Source organism: Pristis pectinata, chromosome 25, assembly GCF_009764475.1.
Source record: "Pristis pectinata isolate sPriPec2 chromosome 25, sPriPec2.1.pri, whole genome shotgun sequence".
NCBI classification, from domain to species: Eukaryota; Metazoa; Chordata; class Chondrichthyes; order Rhinopristiformes; family Pristidae; genus Pristis; species Pristis pectinata.
In genome coordinates this window covers 10,618,125-10,639,349 of record NC_067429.1, presented here as the reverse complement: position 1 = coordinate 10,639,349, position 21,225 = coordinate 10,618,125, and the positions used below count along the sequence as shown (strand labels likewise).

The window sequence follows — 21,225 nt, the reverse complement described above, 5'->3', positions numbered from 1 at the left end:
CAATAGCAGCCAAAGACTAATTTCTAGCCTGGGATCTCTCTTAAGGAAGGATATTGCCCGCAATCAGATTCAACATACACTAATATAGAACATTTGGGAATAGAAGTAAGGCTTTGTCCGAATGTGAAATCAGTGGGAGGACTGGCATCTCCCACTGTGTGCAGAAGTCGATGGGAAAAATTGAAATCCTTCATATGTGTGGAGGAAGAATTTCTTGCCTGCTTTTAGAGCCCATTGGAAATGGGTTCTTATGGTGTCTACCAATCCAACTGATCTCTGGAGCATTGATGATGAGTCTCGAGCCCTGAACCCATGACTCAGGGGCAGACCATCAGCTATCCTTGGCTCCTCTGCCTGAATATCTTTGATGCTTACAAACATTCAAAAACACTTGGGAACTGGTAAAAAATTAAAATATTTATAATAAATTGAAACCCCTAAAAAACACTTAAACAATTTAAAACATTTAACCTAATAAATCAAACAAAAGTCACTAATTACCTTTCTCTCAGTATTTGAATGACCATTGCACAACACCAAATTGGCCTGGAGCAGATTGTTCCACATTCAGTTTATGTTAGACAGATGTTCCAACATGAGAACTGGGAATTGCCCCATGAGACTCAATAAGAAAAAGCAGTGTTACTGAATTGCTCCAAGTATACTCCTGGACTTCAGGCTTCCCTTGTACTTCTATATCGTAACAGGTCATTTTTAGCAGTACAGTTGTCACTAAGTATTCCCCATGAAAAGTCGTGGAATCATTTAGCATGGAAACTGGTCCTTGGGCCCATGGAGTTCACACCAACCATCAAGCACACACTTTCATTAATCCCATTTTATCCTTCCCACATTCACATCAATCCCCCCGCTCCTAGCATTCTCCTACTCAATGACACACCACAATACTTACAGTACACTACTTACAGTAACCAATTAACCTACCAACTTGCACACATTTGGGATGTGGGAAGAAACCGGAGCACCCAGAGGAATCCTGTTTGATCACATGGAGAACATGCAAAATCCATACACAGACAACACTGGAGGTCAGGATTGAACCCAGGCTTCTGGTGCTGTGAGGAAGCTGTAGCTGTACTAGTGCACCACATACACCAATGAGGTTAGAGTCATAGAGTCATAGAGTCATAGAGCACAGAAACAGGCCGTTCAGCCCCACTGCTCCATGCTGACCAAGGTTCCCATCTAAGCTAGTCCCATTTCCCTGCATTTGGCCCATATCTCTCTAAACCTTTCCTATCCATCTTTCTGTCCAATTACCTTTTAAATGTTGTTAATGTAGCTGCCTCAACCATTTCCTCAGGCAGTTCGTTCTATATACTGACCACCCTCTGGGTGAAAAAGTTGCCCCTCGGGTTTCTATTAAATCTCTCCCCTCTAACCTTAAACCTATGCCCTCCAGCTCTTGATTCCCCAACCCTGGGAAAAGACTGTGTGCATTCACCCTATCTATGCCCCTCATGATTTTATACACCTCTATAAGATCACCTCTCATTCTCCTATGGTCCAATGAGAAAAATCGCAACCTGCTCAACCTCTCTCCATAACTCAGTCGCTCAAGTCCCGGCAACGTCCTCGTAAATCTCGTCTGTACTCTCTCCAGCTTAATGGCATCTTTCCTACACCAGGGTGATCAAAACCGAACACAATATTCCAAATGCGGCCTCACCAACATCGTGTACAGGTTGCAGATGTCATTGTGATGATCTCCTCCATTGGAGCATTTTAGCCTCAACCATTGGCCAGAAGATAATATTGAGAGAATAACAATGGAGCACAAGCAGATTGATGGATGAAAGAGTATTATGGTGTGGAGGATGGGCAATGGCAATAAAACCAAACGAAACCATTCTTCTCTCCATAGCAGCACACAGAACCAAGGCACTTAAAAAGAAACCCTCCTGGGTCCATGGTTTTATTCCATAGTAATCCATCATCCTTTTGTATCTCACAGGTGGCCATTACTTATACTGGGTCTAGTCAGTGAGCATTGGGCAGACTATTTGATCCTGGGGAGAAGGTAAGATTTTAGCAGCTGCTGTGATTCCATCCTAACTTGATGTCCACGGATTTCCGGTAGGAATGAGCGGATAAAAATTGGATAAGAAAGCCTTCATAATCCAAGCTCAGTGTCACATTCCTAGTGCTGCCACAGTTGAGATTAACTAATGCTGCGTGCAGAAGGAAGGAAAGTTACATCCTTCCTGGTCTCTGGAGCTTAGTTACCCAATGTCTTATCCAATTGAGCAACCAGGAGAGCTAACCAATGGCAAGGGTTGGTAAGACCACATGGTAATGGGTTTCAGTGTGTTTGATTAGAATTAGAGTTGAAACTTAACAATAAGATGTCTAACTTGACTACAGCAATGGTACATTGGTAGCATGTTCCCCAGGCAAGAAAGATGTAGGAAGTATTGTAACACTGTCAGCACTCACTCCTGAGTTAAAATTCATCTTTTGTCACTTGCACTAAACATGCAATATTGTCAGGACTGTGAGCTCCTTTGAATTTCAGAAACAAGGTACGACATGCAGCCATTAGCCTCTTGAAATCTAGTAACCTGGGACAAACTTCAGCTCTACTACAAGAAGTCTCTGGCCTGTCCTGAAGTGGTAGTATTAGACCAACAGAACAGACTGGTGGGAAGTGGAACCATTTCAAGTTGCTTAGCTAGTTAGGGCAATACCACAGTATATTCCACTTCCTAAACCGTTCCAGCACTGTAACTCAGGGTACAAGCCAAGATCCCACCAGCTTTTCAGAGAACACAGACATTTAGAAGACCAAGCTATAAATCAGAGCACTAAAGCTAAACAAAAAATTATTTTTGACTTGCGATACTGACCGGCTTTCCTGGTGGTCCAGTGATGCCTGGAAAACCTGGAGGACCAGAAACTCCAGGGAATCCCTATATTTGAGAGACAAAATGAGATTATGAATCATCAGGCATTACATAAACTAGGGTTGATTTCCTGGGATTTAGAAGATTGGGGCACTTGGGTGAAATTCTCAAGATATTTAGGGGAACGAACTGGGGAGATGGAGAGATGCTAGTTCGCTGTTTGGGGAATTAAGGAGCAGAGTACAATGTTTAAAAATTAGAGCCAGAGTTTTTAGGAAGGAATTTCAGAAATATTTCTACACGCTGAAGATGGGAGAAGTTTGAAACTCCCTTCCAACCATTCCAGAACAATTCTCAATTTTAAGTTTGAGGTTGCTAGCCTTTTGTTAACCAAAGGGATTAAGAGATATAGAGTATCGGAAAGTGTATGATGATAGGACGTACAGTAGATCCCATGGAATGGTAGAATAAGTTTAAGTGATTAAATAATATATTCCTAATCCTGGGCCAGAGGTCAAAACCTTACTGGTTCTTTGCATATTAAAATGATCTGTGCAATTTGTTGTTATGCGTAATTTAGTTCAGTGTTCAGACAGGGTGGTGAAGAAGGCTTTTGGCGCGCTGGCCTTCATCAGTCAGTGCATTGAGTCTAAAAGTTGGGAGGTCATGGTGCGGTTGTACAGGACGCTGGTGAGGCTGCACATGGAGTACTGTGTTCAGTTTTGGTCGCCCTGCTATAGGAGAAATGTTATTAAACTGGAAAGAATGTAGAAAAGATTTACAAGGATGCTGCCAGGACTGAGTTATAGGGAGAGGTTGGACAGGCAGGACTTTATTCCTTAGCATTGAGACAATTGAGAGGTGATCTTACAGAGGTGTATAAAATCATGAGGGGCATAGATAAAATGAATGCGCTCAGTCTTTTTCCCAGGGTTGGAATCAAGAACTAGAGGGCATAGGTTTAAGGTGAGAGAGGAAAGATTTAATAGGAGTTTGGGGGGGGAGGGACAACATTTTTACACAAAGAGTGATATCTATGTGCAATGAGCTGCCAGAGGAAATGGCTGAGGCAGGTACAATAACAACTTTTAAAAGACAGTTGGACAGGTACATGGATTGGAAAGGTTTAGAAGGTTAAAGGCCAAATGCTGGCAAATGGAACTAGCTTAGACAGGGCATCTTGGTCAACATGGACCAGTTGGGCCGAAAGACCTGTTTCTGTGCTGTATAACTCTATGTTGTAGGCCTCTATCTGAGTCAGACAGCACAAGTTCAAGCCGTACTCCAGGATTTGAACAGACAATCCAGGCTGCTCCTTCAGGGCACTATTGAGGGATTGTGACATTGCTGGAGGTGCCATTCATGAAACATTAAATCAAGGCCCTGCCTGCCCAGGCAGCTGAGGCAACACATCTCTCAACCAGCACCATTCACCTCTTGATCATAGACTCATAGGATTGTACACATGGAGCCAGTCTGTGCGGACAATCAAACACCCAAGTGTAGTAATCCCATTTCATTCTCCCCACATTCCCATCAACTCCTCTACACACTATGGACAATTTACAGTAGTCAATTAACCGCTACCAACCAGCGTGTCTTTGTGATGTGGGAGGAAACCGGAGCACCTGAGGGAAACCCATGCGGTCACAAGGAGAACGTGCATACTCTGCACAGACAGCACCTGAGGTCAGGACTGAACCTGAGTTGCTGGAGTTGTCAGACTGCAGCCCTACTGACTGCACAACTCTGCTGCCTGACTTTTAGTGCTTGTTGGACCTGCCTGTAGATGGTTTGCATGTGTAACAACAGTAACTACACTTCAAAAGTAATTCATTGATGGTGTAGCAATGTGAAACATGAGCAAGGTCCAAATAAATGCAAGCTTTTTAAATAGCTTCAAAAATAAGTATTTTGAAAAAAAAAATTTGCTTTCCAAATTTTTAATCCCTCTTTCCTTAGTTTGGGATCTGCTGTTGTCTTGTCAAACTCCTGTGAAGCACTTTGGAATGTAAATGTGTTGTATAATTGCAAGCTGCTATTTAAAGCAATAACCAATGATGTACAGAGGAATTTTGGGTGGGCAATATCATTTCTAACATGAGAAAAACTGCTGTAGGAGCAGGGAAATGGAACCAAACCAAATAGAAGGGCTGTCTCTTCATATTCCTGTATGTTCCTCTTCCCCAAATATTGACTAACTATTTGGTTAAAGAGTAGGTGTATCCATCTCAACCTCTGCCTTTGACAAAGCATTCATGCTTTGGAAAATCTTTGCCAAAAATATTTTCTCCTCGGTTGATGAGCTCTGTCACAAATTCACAACAAAGTAACCTTTCTCCATTCCCCCCCATTTGCAAGTTTGGCCCAGAATTTCCTGAGAAATGCCAAAACTTCCGTGTGGAATTGCTGCCACTTCCCCCTCGTTTAGGTCAGGGAGTTCAGAATGCACAAGAGTAGAAGTCCCAAACTTCCTAGCAGGTGTTTGCTCAGTTCCCCAGTACAGACACTGGGTGAATGTGTGCCAGATTAAACCCGGTGCAGAAACAGTGACTCATTTATTTCACTGCAGAAGAACCATTTCAAGGGAGAAAGGCAGCTATGAGGCAATTCACAGTTTTCCAAATTCTTTTCCTGAAGTGCTATTGATTTATTTTAAATTACTTAATTGTTACTTTTAATGATTATGGAGATTCAGAAATACTTATTTTGTTCACCATTTTGACAGCTGGCTAAGCTCAGTGTCATGGCTTAGATAGCTGCCAAAGATCTTCTAGCATTTCTGTTGTCAGGGCTTGCCAAATGATGGGATTAACCTAGCCTTATTAGCCCCCATGAAGGAGGACTGGGGTGTCTTCTGCAAAGAAGGTCTTGCCAGTGGATTCACACCAGTAACTGTTGGCTTTTCTGGGCTTTTGGACTGATGAGGTGAGATGGAAAAAAAGGTAAATGGAAGGCTCGTTGATCAGATTGGACCAACCGGTCTGCTTCCGCACTGTAAACATTATGCTTGGTGTTGGATTCCAGGTGCCACACCATATTGTTTTGTAATGATGTCAGAAGGAGTTCTGCTCGGGTTCAGTAGATGATACCAGCGCTCCAAGGAATGGATTTTGAAAAGAGGTTACATAAACCTCCACACACTGCAATGTAGAATATTAAGGTGTGATTTGTTATTTTTATTTGTTTGTGAAGTGTGAGCATTGTTGGAAAGATCAGCATTAATTGCCCATCTGTAAGTGCTCTCAGAAAGAATGTGGTGAGCCACCTTCTTGAACCATTGTATCATTGTGGTGAAAGTGCCCCCATGGTGCTGCTGAATGAAGAGTTCCAATGATAACAGAGATAGTCAGTGATGATGAAGGAACAGCAACATATTTCCAAGACTGAATGGTGTGTGAGCTGGAGGGGAACCTGCAAGTGCTGGTGTTTCTATGCACCTGCTGTCCTTACCCTTAATGGTGTAGGAATTTGGGAGGTGCTGTTGACATGACTGCAGTATTTTTGTAGATGGTACATTCTGCAGCCACTGTGTGTTAGTGGTGGAGTGCGTGAATGTTTGGGTTAATTGAGGTTTATGGGATTTTGGAAAAAATGATAAGAAAGATGGAAGAAAATATGTTTAGTTGGATGGAGAGTCTAGGACAAGGAGAATGAGAGCAAGGCTCCTCAGGAGAAAATTTAGGAAGCATCTTCACATAGAGAGTGTGGTGTGGAGAGTTTCCTCCCATAAAGAGCAAAAGCTGCTCATTAATGTTAAAACTGAGTTTGATAGATTTTTGCTTGTCAAAAGTTTAAAAGGACATGAAGCTAAGGCAGGTGGATTGAGCTGAGGTGCAAATCAGCTGTTACTTCTTAGTTTTCCACTGTGTCAAAGTCAAAGTCAAGTTTATTGTCACAAGCACAAGTACATGTATGTACAGGTACAATGAAAAACATACTTGCAGCAGCATCAAAGGCATGTAGCATCAGAGCCACAACATTCACAAGAAAAACATAAATTAAACACAAGTTTTATGAGAAAGAACACAATTAGAACAAATAAAAAGTCCATTTTAGTGCAAAGTGATCAAAGTAGTCAGAGTGTTGTTAAACTTCTAGTGATTAGGGTTGTGCTGGTTGGTTCAAGAACCAACTGGTTGAAAGGAAGTAGCTGTTCTTGAACCTGTATATCTATATGGTGTGTGTGTGTGTGTGTGTGTGTGTGTGTGTGTGTGTGTGTGTGTGTGTGTGTGTGTGTGTGTGTGTGTCTATGTGCACTATGGGCTTATTTTCTCAGTAATTTGACAGTTTTTAAATGAAATGGTTGTTCACCTATTCCATGCAGAAACGCATGAATGAGATCATGAACTAGAATCTGGAGCCATCCTCACCCCCCGGATAGCACATGAGGTTGGCACACTGCTGTGCCAGTTATTGGGCTGGCCTTGGCTGACCCTGATAGGGCTGTATTCACTGCATTGTTGAGAAACTCCATAAAATGCTGCAATCCAATGACCATGAAGGTTCAACACTGAAGTCTAAAGACACCAGTTTCCGTCTTGATTAGCTCTATCCAGAAAATTGGATAAGCTAACTAAAGAAAGAAAGATAAGAAGTAATCATTTCCACATGCCAAGCTTTTGATGGGTTCAAAGCCAAGTCAAGTCTAGGTTATTGTCACATGTACAAGTACTGTGAGGTGCAGGTACAATGAAAAACTTGCTTGCAGCAGCATCACAGGCACGTAGATTCAGACAACACACACAGAACATAAATTATACATAAATTATACAAAACAGTGAAGAAAGAGACTGCGCAAAACAGCACATTAGTGCAAAAACACAAATAGAAACAAGCCCGTGGAAATGCAAGAGGTGGTCTGTCGTCTTCTGTTGATGAGGTAGGATTGCTGGGTTCACCAAGAATTGGCTTTGATAACACACCTCGGCTAGGAATAATTATCTGAGTCTCATAATCTAATAGAGTCAGCCTAACAGTACCTTCACTACTAGTTGCTGAGGCATGTGGTACTTGCCAAGGATGTGAATATCAGCTGTTCTTTCAATTAAAAGAATGACATGTTTACATGCAATTGGTGAGACAAAGGATAAAAGCCATTTGTTAAATATACAAGTGAAGATCCTAAGATTAAGAACGTAACATTTACCTGTTCACCTCGAAGACCGGGGTCACCTTTTTCACCCTATGACCAGACATTGAGACCACAATTAGAAAACTCAACCAATACAGAATGTTTGAGACTTCTGCTCCTTCTAACGCTATACTTGGAACGCGTGACCCATCTCAATAGAAACAGGAGATTGTCTCCTCCAGTTACCCTCTCTACAGTCCACACAATTAAGTTGTTTTTCTCTGTCTCAGTGCCCGTCCCATTCCTGCCATTAACTTCCAAGACCTCCTGTGAGGACAAAGCCACTGATTTACTTTGTAGAGGCCTCCCTGGTGCCAAGTGGGCACAGGGCATCCACGATCCTGTGCAGACCCTCCTGCTGCATTGAGCAGATAAGTCTGACCTCTTATGGAAATAAAGCCAAGTGAGATTAGCAATACAGGCACTGAACTGGTTTGGAGTACCACTGGTACTTAAAGAAAAGTATCATAACGTCCAGTGCCAATGCAGCCCTCAACTGGTATCACCAAGGAATGAATCAATAGACTAGTGATGAGGATTCATCCATTGACCCCAAGCTGTTATGAATAGCTGCACCAAGGAGCTTGTAGATCTAGAAAAATCAGAGATAAGGCTTTTTAAGCTGATCTTCTCAATGAAAAAAGAGCATGGTTTATATTGGGCAAGAATAGCGAAGCAGTGGGCTTAAGATTTTGGTGTCCTGTACTCCAGCCTGTCCTATACCCCAGCCTGTCCTATACCCCGGCAATGTTCTGTTGCCTGTGACTTTGAAGCAAGCTGCAAACAGACAGGAGCCTACTTGAATGCCATACATGAGGCACTGTTTCAAGTACATTTGAGTGGAGCACATGTTGCCAGTGGAACTGGACACTCTTAGGCTCACCTTAAAGGGAACACATCAGACCACTTGTTAAAATGGAAGTAACCTCAACTGTGCCATTGATTATCCTTTGAAGCCTGGATGATTATACATGTTCCTCCTAGCTCCACAAGGATCTGCCCAGCCAGTTCTGATCCCTCCACATCCCCGCTCCATTGAGACTTCACTCCTGTGCTGACTCTGTGGAGATGGTTCTGCTCCCTCCCAAGCTCAGCGATTGCTTTCTACTCTCCAGTGAAACAAAATCTGACTCTAGAACTGGCTTGGGTCTCTCATTGACATTACTGGCGTTGCAATGGCTCAGCCCACCTTCTGTTTAGGTCCTGAAACCATCCTGGGCCAGGGGGGAAGGTTTAATGTCTATGGAGTAAATTATAACAGTGGGATCCAAGAGTGTGACAGAAAACCTAATTAGGCAACATTTGTGTTTCAAACTTTATTTAAAGATTGCAGGTTGTCACTTTGCTGGATGAGGAACAAAATAGCGAATGACAGTGTGAAATGTTATTTTAGGAACATTCTTTCTGATCACTTACTTTGTGGTATTGGCCGTGATACTCGGAACCATCTGGACACGTTGCCGCTGGTCCCGGAGATCCCGGAGGACCCATGTCACCTTTTGCACCCTAACAAAACAAAAATAACGCAGTCGACAGTTTATTGCAATTGAAATCTGAGCTGTGCTTCATTCCCGCCTTCTAATCACAGAGTCATAGAGTAATATAGCACGAAGACAGGCCCTTCAGCCCAATTCATCCATGCTGACCAAGTTGTCTATCCAAGCTAGTCCCATTTGCCTGTATCCCTCTAAATCTTTTTTATCCATGTACTGTACCTGTTCAAATTTCTTTTAAGTGTTGTTGTACCCTGCTCTAACCTTCCTCAGAATCAGAATCAGGTTTATTATCACTGTCTTATCTGACGTGAAGTTTGTTGTTTTGTGGCAGAGGTACACTGCAGAGACATAAAAATTACTATAAATTACAAAATAAATAAACGGCAAAAAAAAGGAATAATGAGGTAGTGTTCATGGTTCATGGACCGTTCAGAATCTGATGACGGAGGGGAAGAAGCTGGCAGCTTGTTCCATATATGCACCACCCTCTATGTGAAAAAGTTGCCTCTCTGGTCCATTTTAATCTTTCCCGTCTCACCTTAAATCCATAGACTCTCCAACCTGGAAATAAGACTGTCACCTTACCTATGCCCCTCATTATTTTATAAGGTCACCCGTCAGCATCCTCCGCTCCATGGAAATAAGTACTGGCCAATCCAGTCCTCTCCTTATAACTTAAGCCCTCCAGTCCAGATAACATCCTCATGAATCTTTTCCAGCTTAATGAAATCCTTCCTATAGCTGGACAACCAGAACTGCACAGAGTACTCCAAAATGTGGTCTCACCGGAAAGTTCTGTGTTCAAATCTGAGTCCAGAGCTTCAAGTACAAAATGTAGCTGAACACCTTGATGTGGCAGTCAGGGGTACTGCTTATCCAATGCAATATTGAAGTGAGATTCCATGCACTCTTTAGGTGGATAGAAAAGGTGGCTTGGCTTCATGGTATTGCAGAGTTCTTTCTCCCATGTTCTAGCCAAAATATCTACAGCAGATTGGTGGCTGTCTCTGGAACTTCAACTTGAGCAATTTGCTTGCTGTGTTTCCTACAATACATGAATGGCTGCACTTCATATAGGCTGTGAAACACTATCCTGATGTGCTCTTGTAAGTCTTCCATTCTTTCTTTAACATAAGTGTAAATGTGAATTTCTGTGATGATTATATCAAGAATAAAAAAGATGCCTGAACTATGATGGGTTGACATTCTGCCTTCTTCTCAGGGATCCGGGCTACATTAATGGCTATCCACCTTCTGCACCCCTGCCCCCTTCCTCTTTCTTGTTAGTTGTCCAAGGTTTCATATACTTTGAACATTGGTCAGTCCCAGTCTGGTTCTTGGTAGCTTTAGTGGGAGTTCATTGAACGCTATGTTTCCTATGTTACAAGGGTGAATACATCTCAAAAGTACTTCATTTGGCTGTAAAGCAGTTTTGGATATCCTGAGGGACAAGTGTGTCCCTATATAAATGCAAATCTCTTATATCTGTGACCATGAATTCATTAGATAAAGCTATGCAAAATTTAGTACTAAAACCAGCAATTATATTGAGATCACAGACAGACTGGGGAGAAATATTTACTCTGGTGCAGCAAGGACGTTCTGAGGTTTGCTCGTTGCTTTATCCTGAAACCCCCCTCATGTCCCTATTAAAGAGGAAAATCATAACTCCTCCCCTGTGGACACTGTGCGTGTCTTCCTGGGGTGCAAGATGAGGCCACATAATTAAGAAGGGGCCCAGGGTGAACCCTAAGCCTTTGCCAAGTCATTGGATCTCAAACAGGCCCAACCAGGGGTCTGAACTGGGTCTGAGTTTGAGGGGATGCAATAAACCAGGCAGACCTCCTGCAGTTACTTGCTGTTCAGTGACCAGATGAGTGGCCATGTGGTTGTTGGGTTGAGTCAGGAATGGCTCAGGCTCAACTGTGGTGTTTCACATAAACAGCCCAACACCATTATAGTGCACACCTAGGAAAGTAGCAGCTTGGAAGAGTGTTTGGACAGCTGAACCCCTCTGGAACCATACATTGATAAGAGTTGGTGTTTTCAGAAGGGAAATGGAGAATAATTGATAACAAAATAAATACGATGCTTTTAACAAAGCTTCATTGTTTGAAAATAGACAAGTTTAGCCCTGCATCTCCAGACAGCGTGAAAACTTCTGGCCTGACAGTCGTGATGTGCTAATTCCAGGATTGGGGAAACTTATTCCCAGATTGGGAAACCTATTCCCAGGATTGGGGAATCTTTTACCCAACATTGGGGAATCAAGAACTAGAGGGCAATAGGTTTAAGGTGAGAGGGGAAAGGATTTAATAGGAACCTGAGGGGTAACTTTTCACACAGATGGTTGTATATACAGTATATATATATCTGTGGTGTGTGTGTGTGTGTGTGTGTGTGTGTCTGTTTGTGTGTGTGTGTGTGTGTGTGTGTGTGTGTGTGTGTGTGTGTGTGTATGCACACGTATATGGGATGAGCTGCCAGAGGCAGGTACAATAAGAAGATTTACAAGACATTTGGACAAGTAAATGGATAGGAAAGGTTTAGAAGGATTTGGGTCAAACTTGGGCAAATGGGACTGGCTTAAATGGGCATCTTGGTCAGCATGGATGAGTTGGGCCGAAGGGCCTGTTTCTGTGATGCATGGCTCTATGACTCCATATTCAAAATATGGAGCACCTGAATGACCTCTTAACCAAAATTACTCATAATAAACGAAATGGTTGAGTTGAAGATACCAAGATTAATTGAAATGAGTGCCAAGGTAACAGGCTTCATCCAGAGTCTATGTTAACAGATTCCAGCACTGTTTTGGTTGATCCCAGGACAAATATATGAAATCTTATGTTCGAGTGGTATTTTGGAGAAGATGGAGAAAATATCCAAACCAATTAACTAGTTGCTTGGTTACACAAATATATCTTGTTGAAGGCACATGTCTTAAGGAAGAGCTAGTTACTGAAAGACATTACAGTATGGTGAAGACTCTGGTGTTAAATAATGGGCAGATTCTTTTCCCTGAAACTAACTGGAAGGTGTGTCACAAACCAGCAACAAAGAAACACACTGAGCATGATTCAGTGTTAAAAACTATTTTATTAATCACTACTTATGATAATACGTAAAATAAAAGTAAAAATGTTAGTATGTTAGAATTCAAAAATGTTAAACCTCGAACGTTAACCCCAAAACTAAACTCGTCGTGTGTGTGTGTGACAAAGTCCAAAACTCCCAGTTCCTGAATGGTTCTTAAAGTTCAGTTCCGCAAGCCATAAGGTGAAATATGAGCAAGGGCTTCTTCAACAACCACCGTTGTCTGAAGATAAGATGTAGATTGTAGAAAAACATAGAGAGAGTACATACGAAATCCAAATGTTCCACGATGGAACCCAAACGACACTTCAGTGTTTACTCGGTAGTGACTTCCTCACCCCGAAAAGCATCCGAACCGTGGTCGTCCACACACAAATACCTGTTTCCTTCTACAGGTCAGCAACAAGTGAACTCCACCGGATTACTTCCAACTTCCATACATGGATTTCAGTGGCAAACACAGTTATTGTTTCTCATCCATCGATAGAGAAAACAAGCAGGCTGGTGTCTCTCTCCCTTCTCTCTCTCTCTTTCTTCTTCTAACTTCTTCAACAACGTCATTACGTCCTTTATCTTCTATTGACGTAAGCACGCCCCACACACACATACACACACACTCTCTATCTTAAAGGGACTTTCACTGAGTCCATAACAGGTGTTTGTCAAGGAAAAGTTTATTGAGAGGTTTTTGAACTATCTCAGCTCTTGAAGTATCCAACTTTCACTACCCTGAAAAATATACCAGCATAATGACACATGGATCTACAGTAACCAGAGTGAAGAGTGGAGATTATTAAGTCTGAGTAAGCATTATGATTTTATTGGGAGATGGACTGAATATCTTTCCATAACAAGAGTGTAGCTGATCAGAAAATAACATTGACAGCTGGTTTAAAAAAACATGAAATATTAACCTTTGCATTGTCATACCAATTCTCATCATTATGCATAACCCTGCTATTCACTGACCAGTATACTCATTTTTTAGTATTTTCAGTATACTAGCTCCCCAGTATGTTCAGTATACACGGTCTCCATTATGTTCAGTATACTCTTTCCTGGTGCTCTCAGTTTATATGTGCCCCATTATCCACTAGACATTGTGTTATTCATTCCCTAGTATCCTAAGCAGGGGACAATAGGAATGGGCAAAGAATGACCCATTTCGCCTCCACACCACAGACTTGCAAAGATGCTGCATTCTATAAAAGAAATGTTTCAATCTTTCCTTTGTTGACCTTCATATGAATATTGAGCATTACCTTTTCTCCAGGAATTCCAATCCCTGTATGTCCTTGAGGCCCTGTTTCACCCTAGACAAATAGAAACAACAGATAAATTATCGCCTGTCAGTTCAAGAAGAAGCAAGTGTGTTGTGGTAACCACTGGGCACTAGGACTGTTGTACGGAGACTGAATTGGTTACTACATTTGTCACTGCACCATCTAGGAAGCAGAGGACTACTCAATGTAATGAATTAAGATGGCACTTCACTGGCCATACACCTGTTGGACCAGCTCATGATGAAATAGGACGTGGTATCTCGACACGTGCTTGGTCCAGATGAATGGTGTTGCAATGACAAGTGTTGAAGGTGGAACCAGACACAAACCCTTTGGGTAGATGGGTATTGCACATTCTGCAGTGACATTATTGAGCCCATGGGTTTTGACAAATAGCAGTTTGGCTCCATCAATGGAGTCTTTGTTTCTTTTGTTACAAGACGGATTGTGCCCTGTTAAAACGAGGTTGTCTCCAATATCCAACCGTGATACTTTCTTGGAAGACAAGTCTCTGACAGATCTTCACATAAACTGGAGTCCCAGGTGCTGGGGTTGTTGTACTGTGAGAGCAACCACCTGCCACACACCTTCCCCACCCACCACAGGACGATCTGATTCCCAACCTCAACCTGCCTAATGAAACATTCAGGTTTGGGTTAATTCAGCCACCCTTGCTCACTATTTCATCCAGGTCAGGATTATATGCTTGGAATTACCATGGGTGTCCTCTGTTCTCGATCAATGCCTAGTGGTTCATCCTCAAACAGGTCTATAGTGTACAAAGTTGTTACTTACATGAGCGAAACATAAATTATCACCAGCAGCTTCAGAATGGCTGTGGTCAGGTCAGGGAGGGTTCTGATTTTACAACTGAACAGACCCTCCCAATCCCCTCCCACTTTATAGGCTCTCCCCACCCCCCCCACACACACACAACACAGACCACCCCCACACTACAGCCCATCCCTCATCCAGATAGGGAATAAATTATCAGCATTTACCTCTATATGTCTCTTGGTCTTTTAACATCTACAGGTACATTGTGGGAGCAGAATAAGATGTAACAAATACATGCCAAGTTCTGGCAGACTTGGGCCCTCAGGAATCCAGTTCAAATAATTCTTAGCTCATTTATTAATTACTTGGCTAAATCAATGTGGTGTTCAAAGCCACTTTCTCCTCTTGCTTCAGCACCGTATTTCAGTTCTATAAGTTCACAGTAAAGGGTTTAGATGTCTAATAGGAAGTGGACACTCACCCTGGGTCCTGGCTGCCCCGGATCCCCTTTCAGCCCCTGTAAAAATATTTCAAAGATGAGTTAATCGGCACAGTCTGAAACACAGTGGTGTACTAAAACAAAGTGTTTGTCCCCTAGTTACAATTCCCCAGGTCCTTTCTGCAGCTGGCCCAGAGTTTGCATTCAGTGTTGAAGTGATGACACTGGTGCAAACTTTGAGAAAAGTTGCTTGTAGTGATCCGCTGATGCCCAAGAAAAGGATGTCCCCTTCCCTGACATCTGTCATTAAAATAAACATCCAGTCTGGGGTCCTGTCTCCACTGAACACTGAGGGGCTGGGCCTTGTGCAACAGCCTCTCTAACTCTTCACTGATGCTTTACAGAAAAGATGGGTGTGCTTTGGAAAGGATGCAGAAGAAATTCACCAGGATGCTGGAGACTGTTAGCTATAAGGAGAGGTTGAACAAACGTGGATTGTTTTCTCTGGAGTTTCAGAGGCTGAGGGGAAGTCTATAAAATTATAAGAGGTATTGATAGGTTGGATGGTCAGAGTCTTTCTCCCAGGGTGGAAATGTCAAATACTGGAGGGCATAGGTTTATAGTGGAAGGGGAGAATTTTAAAGGAGATGTGCGAGACAAGTTTTTTTGCACAGGGAGTGGTGGGTGCTTGGAAGGTGCTGCCAGGGTTTGTGGTGGAAGCAGATATAACAGTGACATTTAATAGATGTTTAAATAGGGACATAAATATGCAGAGAGTGGAAGGATGCAGATCATGTGCAGGCAGATGGGATTAGTTTAATTTGGAGTGTGTGTATGAATGTGTGTGTGTGTGTGTGTGTGTGTGTGTGTGCGCGAGCGCCTGCGTAAGAAATTGTGTATGCATGAATGAATGTGTGTGTATATAAGAACCTGTGTGTATGAATGTGTTTGTGTGGGCGTGTGTGTGTGAGAAATTGTGTGTGTATGAATGAATGTGTGTGTGTATAAGAAACTGTGTATGAATGTGTGTGCGTGGGGTATGTATGTGTGTAAGAAATTGTGTGTGTATGAATGAATGTGTGTGTATGTATAAGAAACTGTGTGTATGAATGTGTGGGTGTGGGTGTGCATATGTGTGTGTAAATGTGTGTGTGCACATTTGACTGCAGTGTATATGTCTTAACATTCAAGTGTATCAACACATCTGATGGTGTTTTGGGATGATCCATAATCTGTGACTGGTGACAAGCAGTGATCTTCTGAATGTCACTGACTTCAACACTATGGCAAGTGAAGGAACTGCTCTGTTAGATACCAGTGTCTACATCAACCTTATATCTCACAATACTGACCGAACGTCCTGCTGGCCCTGGCATACCCGGTAATCCTGGTAAACCAATCTCGCCAGGTAAGCCCTAGAACAGAGGGAGAGGAAATAGTGAAAGCTCAACGTCATTCCACACAAAAACATTGCAGCCATGGGCAAATGAAAAATATTGGCTGGGTTTGAATTCAAGAAACAGAGAACATGTCCATTCTGGTTACTTCCTACACTGAGGCAGCACAGCGAGGAGCTTCATTCAGGTTAGGCATCACTAAGTTAATGCCTCATGTGTAACATAAGTTCAGACAAAAGCTTTAAACAGGACACATAAATGCATTAAGTTAAGCTGAATACTGAACTATAGTGTGGTGCGCAACAGCAACTGGTTATTGACAGGCACAGTAGATGGCACCAAATGACAACACAGAATTGTTTTGCCTTCTGAGCGGGTGTACACAAGTCAGAATTCCTGGTATTAGGGTTCACAGCACTGGAGGGCAAACTTACATGCAGCACTTTGTTAGAAATTGTTTATTTTTGTACACAATCAAAGGCAAAAGTGAAATGCAAGTTGAACTTTGTGAGGACGATTTTTCATTCCTTACTCCTCTCTGGCTTCCAGAGATGATTGTAATGTCTCTTAATCCCATCCCAGCTAAAAAATCAGTTAACATCATGGATTGGCAATTAAAACAGTTTGATTGTGATGCATGTTATGATCAATATTTTTGTCAACAACAACTTACATTCAAATAGCATTTTAATGGAGTAAGCATCCCAAGGCATTTTAGATCATACTCAGACACACCAAGCGCACAAGGGCTCCGCAGGACAGATGGCTAATAGTATGATTAAGTGGTAGATTTTAAGCAAGGGGGGAGAAGTGGAGAGGCCAAGAGGTTTTAGGGAGGGAATTGCAGAGGTTAGGGCTCAGAATGTTGTAGGTAATACCTTCCAATAGAGAACTGATTAGGGTTATGAAAGATGTCTTCTTCTAACTAGTGCAATGAATTCTTCAGCATCTCATATGAAAGATGGCACCTCTGGCAGTGCAACACTCCATCAGTACAGGCACTGGAGTGTCTGCCGAAGCTGCATTCTCAAAGTTCTTGGGCCTGAACTTAATCATCTCAGTTTTCTATCCTTCTATGCTTTGCCTCTCCCCAACTTCCTAACTTGCTGTGACCCATCTCCAATATGTCTCTGCTCCAGTAGTTCCACTCAATGGAACAGGCTGGATGTTAATTGCTCCACCGTCGGTAACAGTGTTGCTCCAGCTCCCACGGCCCTAAGCTGTGGATTCCTCCCTCCAAGCTTTCCACCTCTCTGCCATTTAAGATCCTCCCTAAAATTTACCTCTTCAATCAAGCTTTCGGTATTTCTACACACACCCCAACCACCTGCCCCCCGTTTCTTTCCCTTCCCCCACCTGATTCCATCTGACCATCACCCACATACTCTATCCACTCAGTGTCCCCTCCCCTCCCCTCCCCTCCCCTCCCCTCCCCTCCCTCCGCTGTTCCCCTTTTGCCTGCTATCCCTCCCTTATCTGGTTCCACTCACCACCTTCCTTTCTTATCAGATTCCATCATCTGCAGCCCCCTGTTGTCTCCCTCCATCACCTCCCACCCTCTATCACTTCCCTCCCCACCAGGCTTCTTCTGCCCATCAACCCCTCCTCACCTGGATCCACCTATCGCTTGCCATCTCTGACCTGACCCCTCCCCCTTCCCTCACCTCTTATACTGGCCCTTTACACTCAGTCCCGATGCAGGGCATCAACCCAAAATGTTGACTATCCCTTTGCCTCCACAGATGTTGCCTGACCTGCTGAGTTCCTCCAACAGCTTGTTTGTTTTGCTCCAGATTCCAGCTCTGCACTCTCTTGTGTCTGCAAGCTTTTAGTCATCTTATTAATATCTCTGTAAGTGGCTCAGTCACAACATTTCTTGTGACAGTCCTGCAGAGCACTTTGAGATCTTTTACTCCATTAAAGGAACCATATAAATATGAATTGTTTGGACACAGAAACAATATGCTCCAAAGGGATTGTGGCTGGAGACAGGCAGCTGGACCCTAGGATCTCCCTGAAGATTAAATGTCCATGTGCTGAGCCTTAGAACCCCAGTGAATTCCTGATGGAAGGTTAGTCAACTGGTAACGTTCTGGATTACAATCAGAGGTTGTGGGGTCAAGCCATATCCAATCCCAACCCCCACCCCCAATACTGGATAAGAAAAGAATCAGGGAATACGATAAACTGCAGTCTTTTCTGTCCATTGGTTCAAGTTAATGGTAGCTACACACTGCAAAACCAGGAAAGTTTTCATAAAATTCTGCTCAGTCTTCTACCCTTGATCAATGTTATCCAAACAGATTAACTGTCCATTTATATCATTGGTCTTTGTGGGATCTGCCTGTGCACAAATGTATGTTGCTTTGCCTTCTAAACAGTGAATACCCTCCCAAAACGATTTCATTGTGTGTGATGCATTTTGGAGCCTCCACGAAGATCATACCATGTATTGTAATAGGGCAACAGGAAAAAGCCTAACCGTGAGATTCTGCATCATCACAAGAAGTTCCTGTATCCCCTCATACATGTGATTTGCAAACATCCTGCAGGATTAGTTCTAAAGTTAACCATTTACTCAATGTCAGTGTGAGAGCGTTCCAAAGATCAACCACCGTTGATCTATATATTACGCCATATGTAACACTATACATTACACTGTATGTAAAGGTGTTTCAGAATTTCATACAGCTTTTTAATATATATGAATGTAGAATGTCAAACCAAGCCTCACCAGGCTCCGTCTCTTACCGGTGGGCCTGGTTTTCCATCTAAACCAGGTTTACCAGGACTCCCGGGGATTCCAGAAACTTCTTCACTCTGAAAATAAATGGAACTTATTTCATATGAAGTTTAATTAACATCGTAGCTTTTCTGTCCTCACCCCCAACAAAGCAAATGTCCCACCCAGAACCTCAACACTGGAACTTCCAGACCTACTCTCAAATCACATTTTGGTTACATTTTGACTTTTGCTTTTCAAATAATTTCTCTTCCCTCTTTCCTTATCTTAATTGAAGATGCTCCAGGAATTTCTCAAAATTTACCTTTCAGAAATACTTAATTGCTTTATTTCTTATATAACTCGAGGGGACCTCAAAAAGTGTGCAGAAATATTACAGGGGAATAATTGCATCGCAGCTTGACAGAGAGATTCGTTGGTTTGCCATCGTCTCCACTTCAAGTATAAATTTAATTCAGTTAGAGCAAAATTTGCGTTATTTTTTATTGCAACAGTTTTGGCATCACACTACAGTCTTACACTGCTGCACTACACCAATGACTAGGATTTTGCATTGCAGTATTGCATTGGTAATGGTGCCAATGTTGCTCGGGAGATGTTCTCTTAGGACGTCTACAACAAGAGTATTGGGGAACTGGAGAGGGAGGTGTACACTGCATTTGCTTCATCCTCCACTTAATTGGCCTGTTCAGCATATTGGATTGTGACACTAATTACAACTGTTACTCTTGATGGACTTGCTGCAGCCTTAAGGACCATGTAAAGTGGTTCACCATTCCAACATTGTCATGCTATGCTTCAGCTAATCCAACTATTAAAATAAACAGATGCTTCTTGCGTGAGACCAGGAATACAATATAGAACTACAGCAATGCAGAATACACCGCAGCCTATATCTGATGATTAGATTAGATTAGTTTATTGTCATATACACCACGGTGCAATGAAATTCCTTGCTCACATGAACTCACAGAATAAACAGTATACATGGTAATAATAAATACGACAAGAAATTCAGCGAGGAATGCAAAGTTGACAGAATGATGCAAAAACTGTAGTGCAATCTGAAGTAGTGCAAAAAGAATGGTAAGTGGCAATAACGAGAGAGGTAGGATTAAGAGCACGAGAACATGGACCCAAAAGGTAATTGGTTCAGAACTCCGATAGCAGTCTAGGGGTGGCGTATATAAGTGTAAGCATATCTTTAAGATTGACTGATGACCTTGATACATTGTTGCACCAGACACTGCCGTTGAGAGTTCACTAATGCATGTTCTACCTCTGTTTATTTGCTTATGCAAGCAGTTACACAAAGGAACTTACAGATACCACATGAGGTATCAAAGCAGGAGTATTTCCCATTTCCCCAGTTTACACATGCTTTACAAACATGTAGTCACTAAAAAATGGCAGCGTAAACTTAACATGTTGTACTGAACACAACACTCATGTCCCCATATTAGTGGAACTATGGAAGAAACTCACCGTAGTTCCAAACCAGCTGTTTGTTTTCTTAGACCCAGGTAATCCACGTACACCGGGTGGTCCAGGTACACCGGGTTGGTCCAGGTAGACCAGGTGCTCCAGGTGGACCGTGTGGTCCAGGTAAACCAGGTGGTCCTACAGGGCCAGGTGGACCAGTTTCTCCAAACAGACCAGGATGGCCTCGAGGCCCAGTATCACCCTGTAATTAAAGCAAATGAAAATGAAAATCAAAGAACTGTGGAGTGACCCTGCGGTCAGCAGGTAGTGCTGCTGCCTCATATCTCTAGCGACCGAGGTTTCAGTCCTGAACTCCACTAAAGTTTGCATGTTCTCCCTATGACCACGTGGGTTTCTCCAGTTTCCTCCCACGTCCCAAAGACGTGCTGGGATGTGGGAGGAAACCTCTGGTGTGAGTGAGTGGGAGAAGAATCAGAGAGGGGTTAATGGGCATGTGAGAGAGAGTAGGTTACAGGGAAATAGGGATGGGATTGATGGGATTACTCTGGAAAAT

At 42.7% G+C, this 21,225-nt stretch overlaps 1 protein-coding gene across 1 annotated transcript in view; it reads right to left on the bottom strand.

The window, feature by feature from the left end:
* The window catches only part of LOC127582816 (collagen alpha-1(XVIII) chain-like), a 90,249-nt gene that overhangs the window by 27,550 nt on the left and 41,474 nt on the right, over positions 1 to 21,225 (bottom strand). The window contains exons 7-14 of the mRNA XM_052038382.1: positions 20,715 to 20,849; positions 19,238 to 19,306; positions 16,442 to 16,504; positions 15,132 to 15,167; positions 13,853 to 13,903; positions 9,415 to 9,504; positions 8,014 to 8,049; positions 2,868 to 2,930 (exon numbers count right to left, since the gene is read on the bottom strand). Coding sequence (XP_051894342.1) covers positions 2,868 to 2,930; positions 8,014 to 8,049; positions 9,415 to 9,504; positions 13,853 to 13,903; positions 15,132 to 15,167; positions 16,442 to 16,504; positions 19,238 to 19,306; positions 20,715 to 20,849 — 543 coding nt within the window. The remainder of the gene's footprint in view (positions 1 to 2,867; positions 2,931 to 8,013; positions 8,050 to 9,414; positions 9,505 to 13,852; positions 13,904 to 15,131; positions 15,168 to 16,441; positions 16,505 to 19,237; positions 19,307 to 20,714; positions 20,850 to 21,225) is intronic.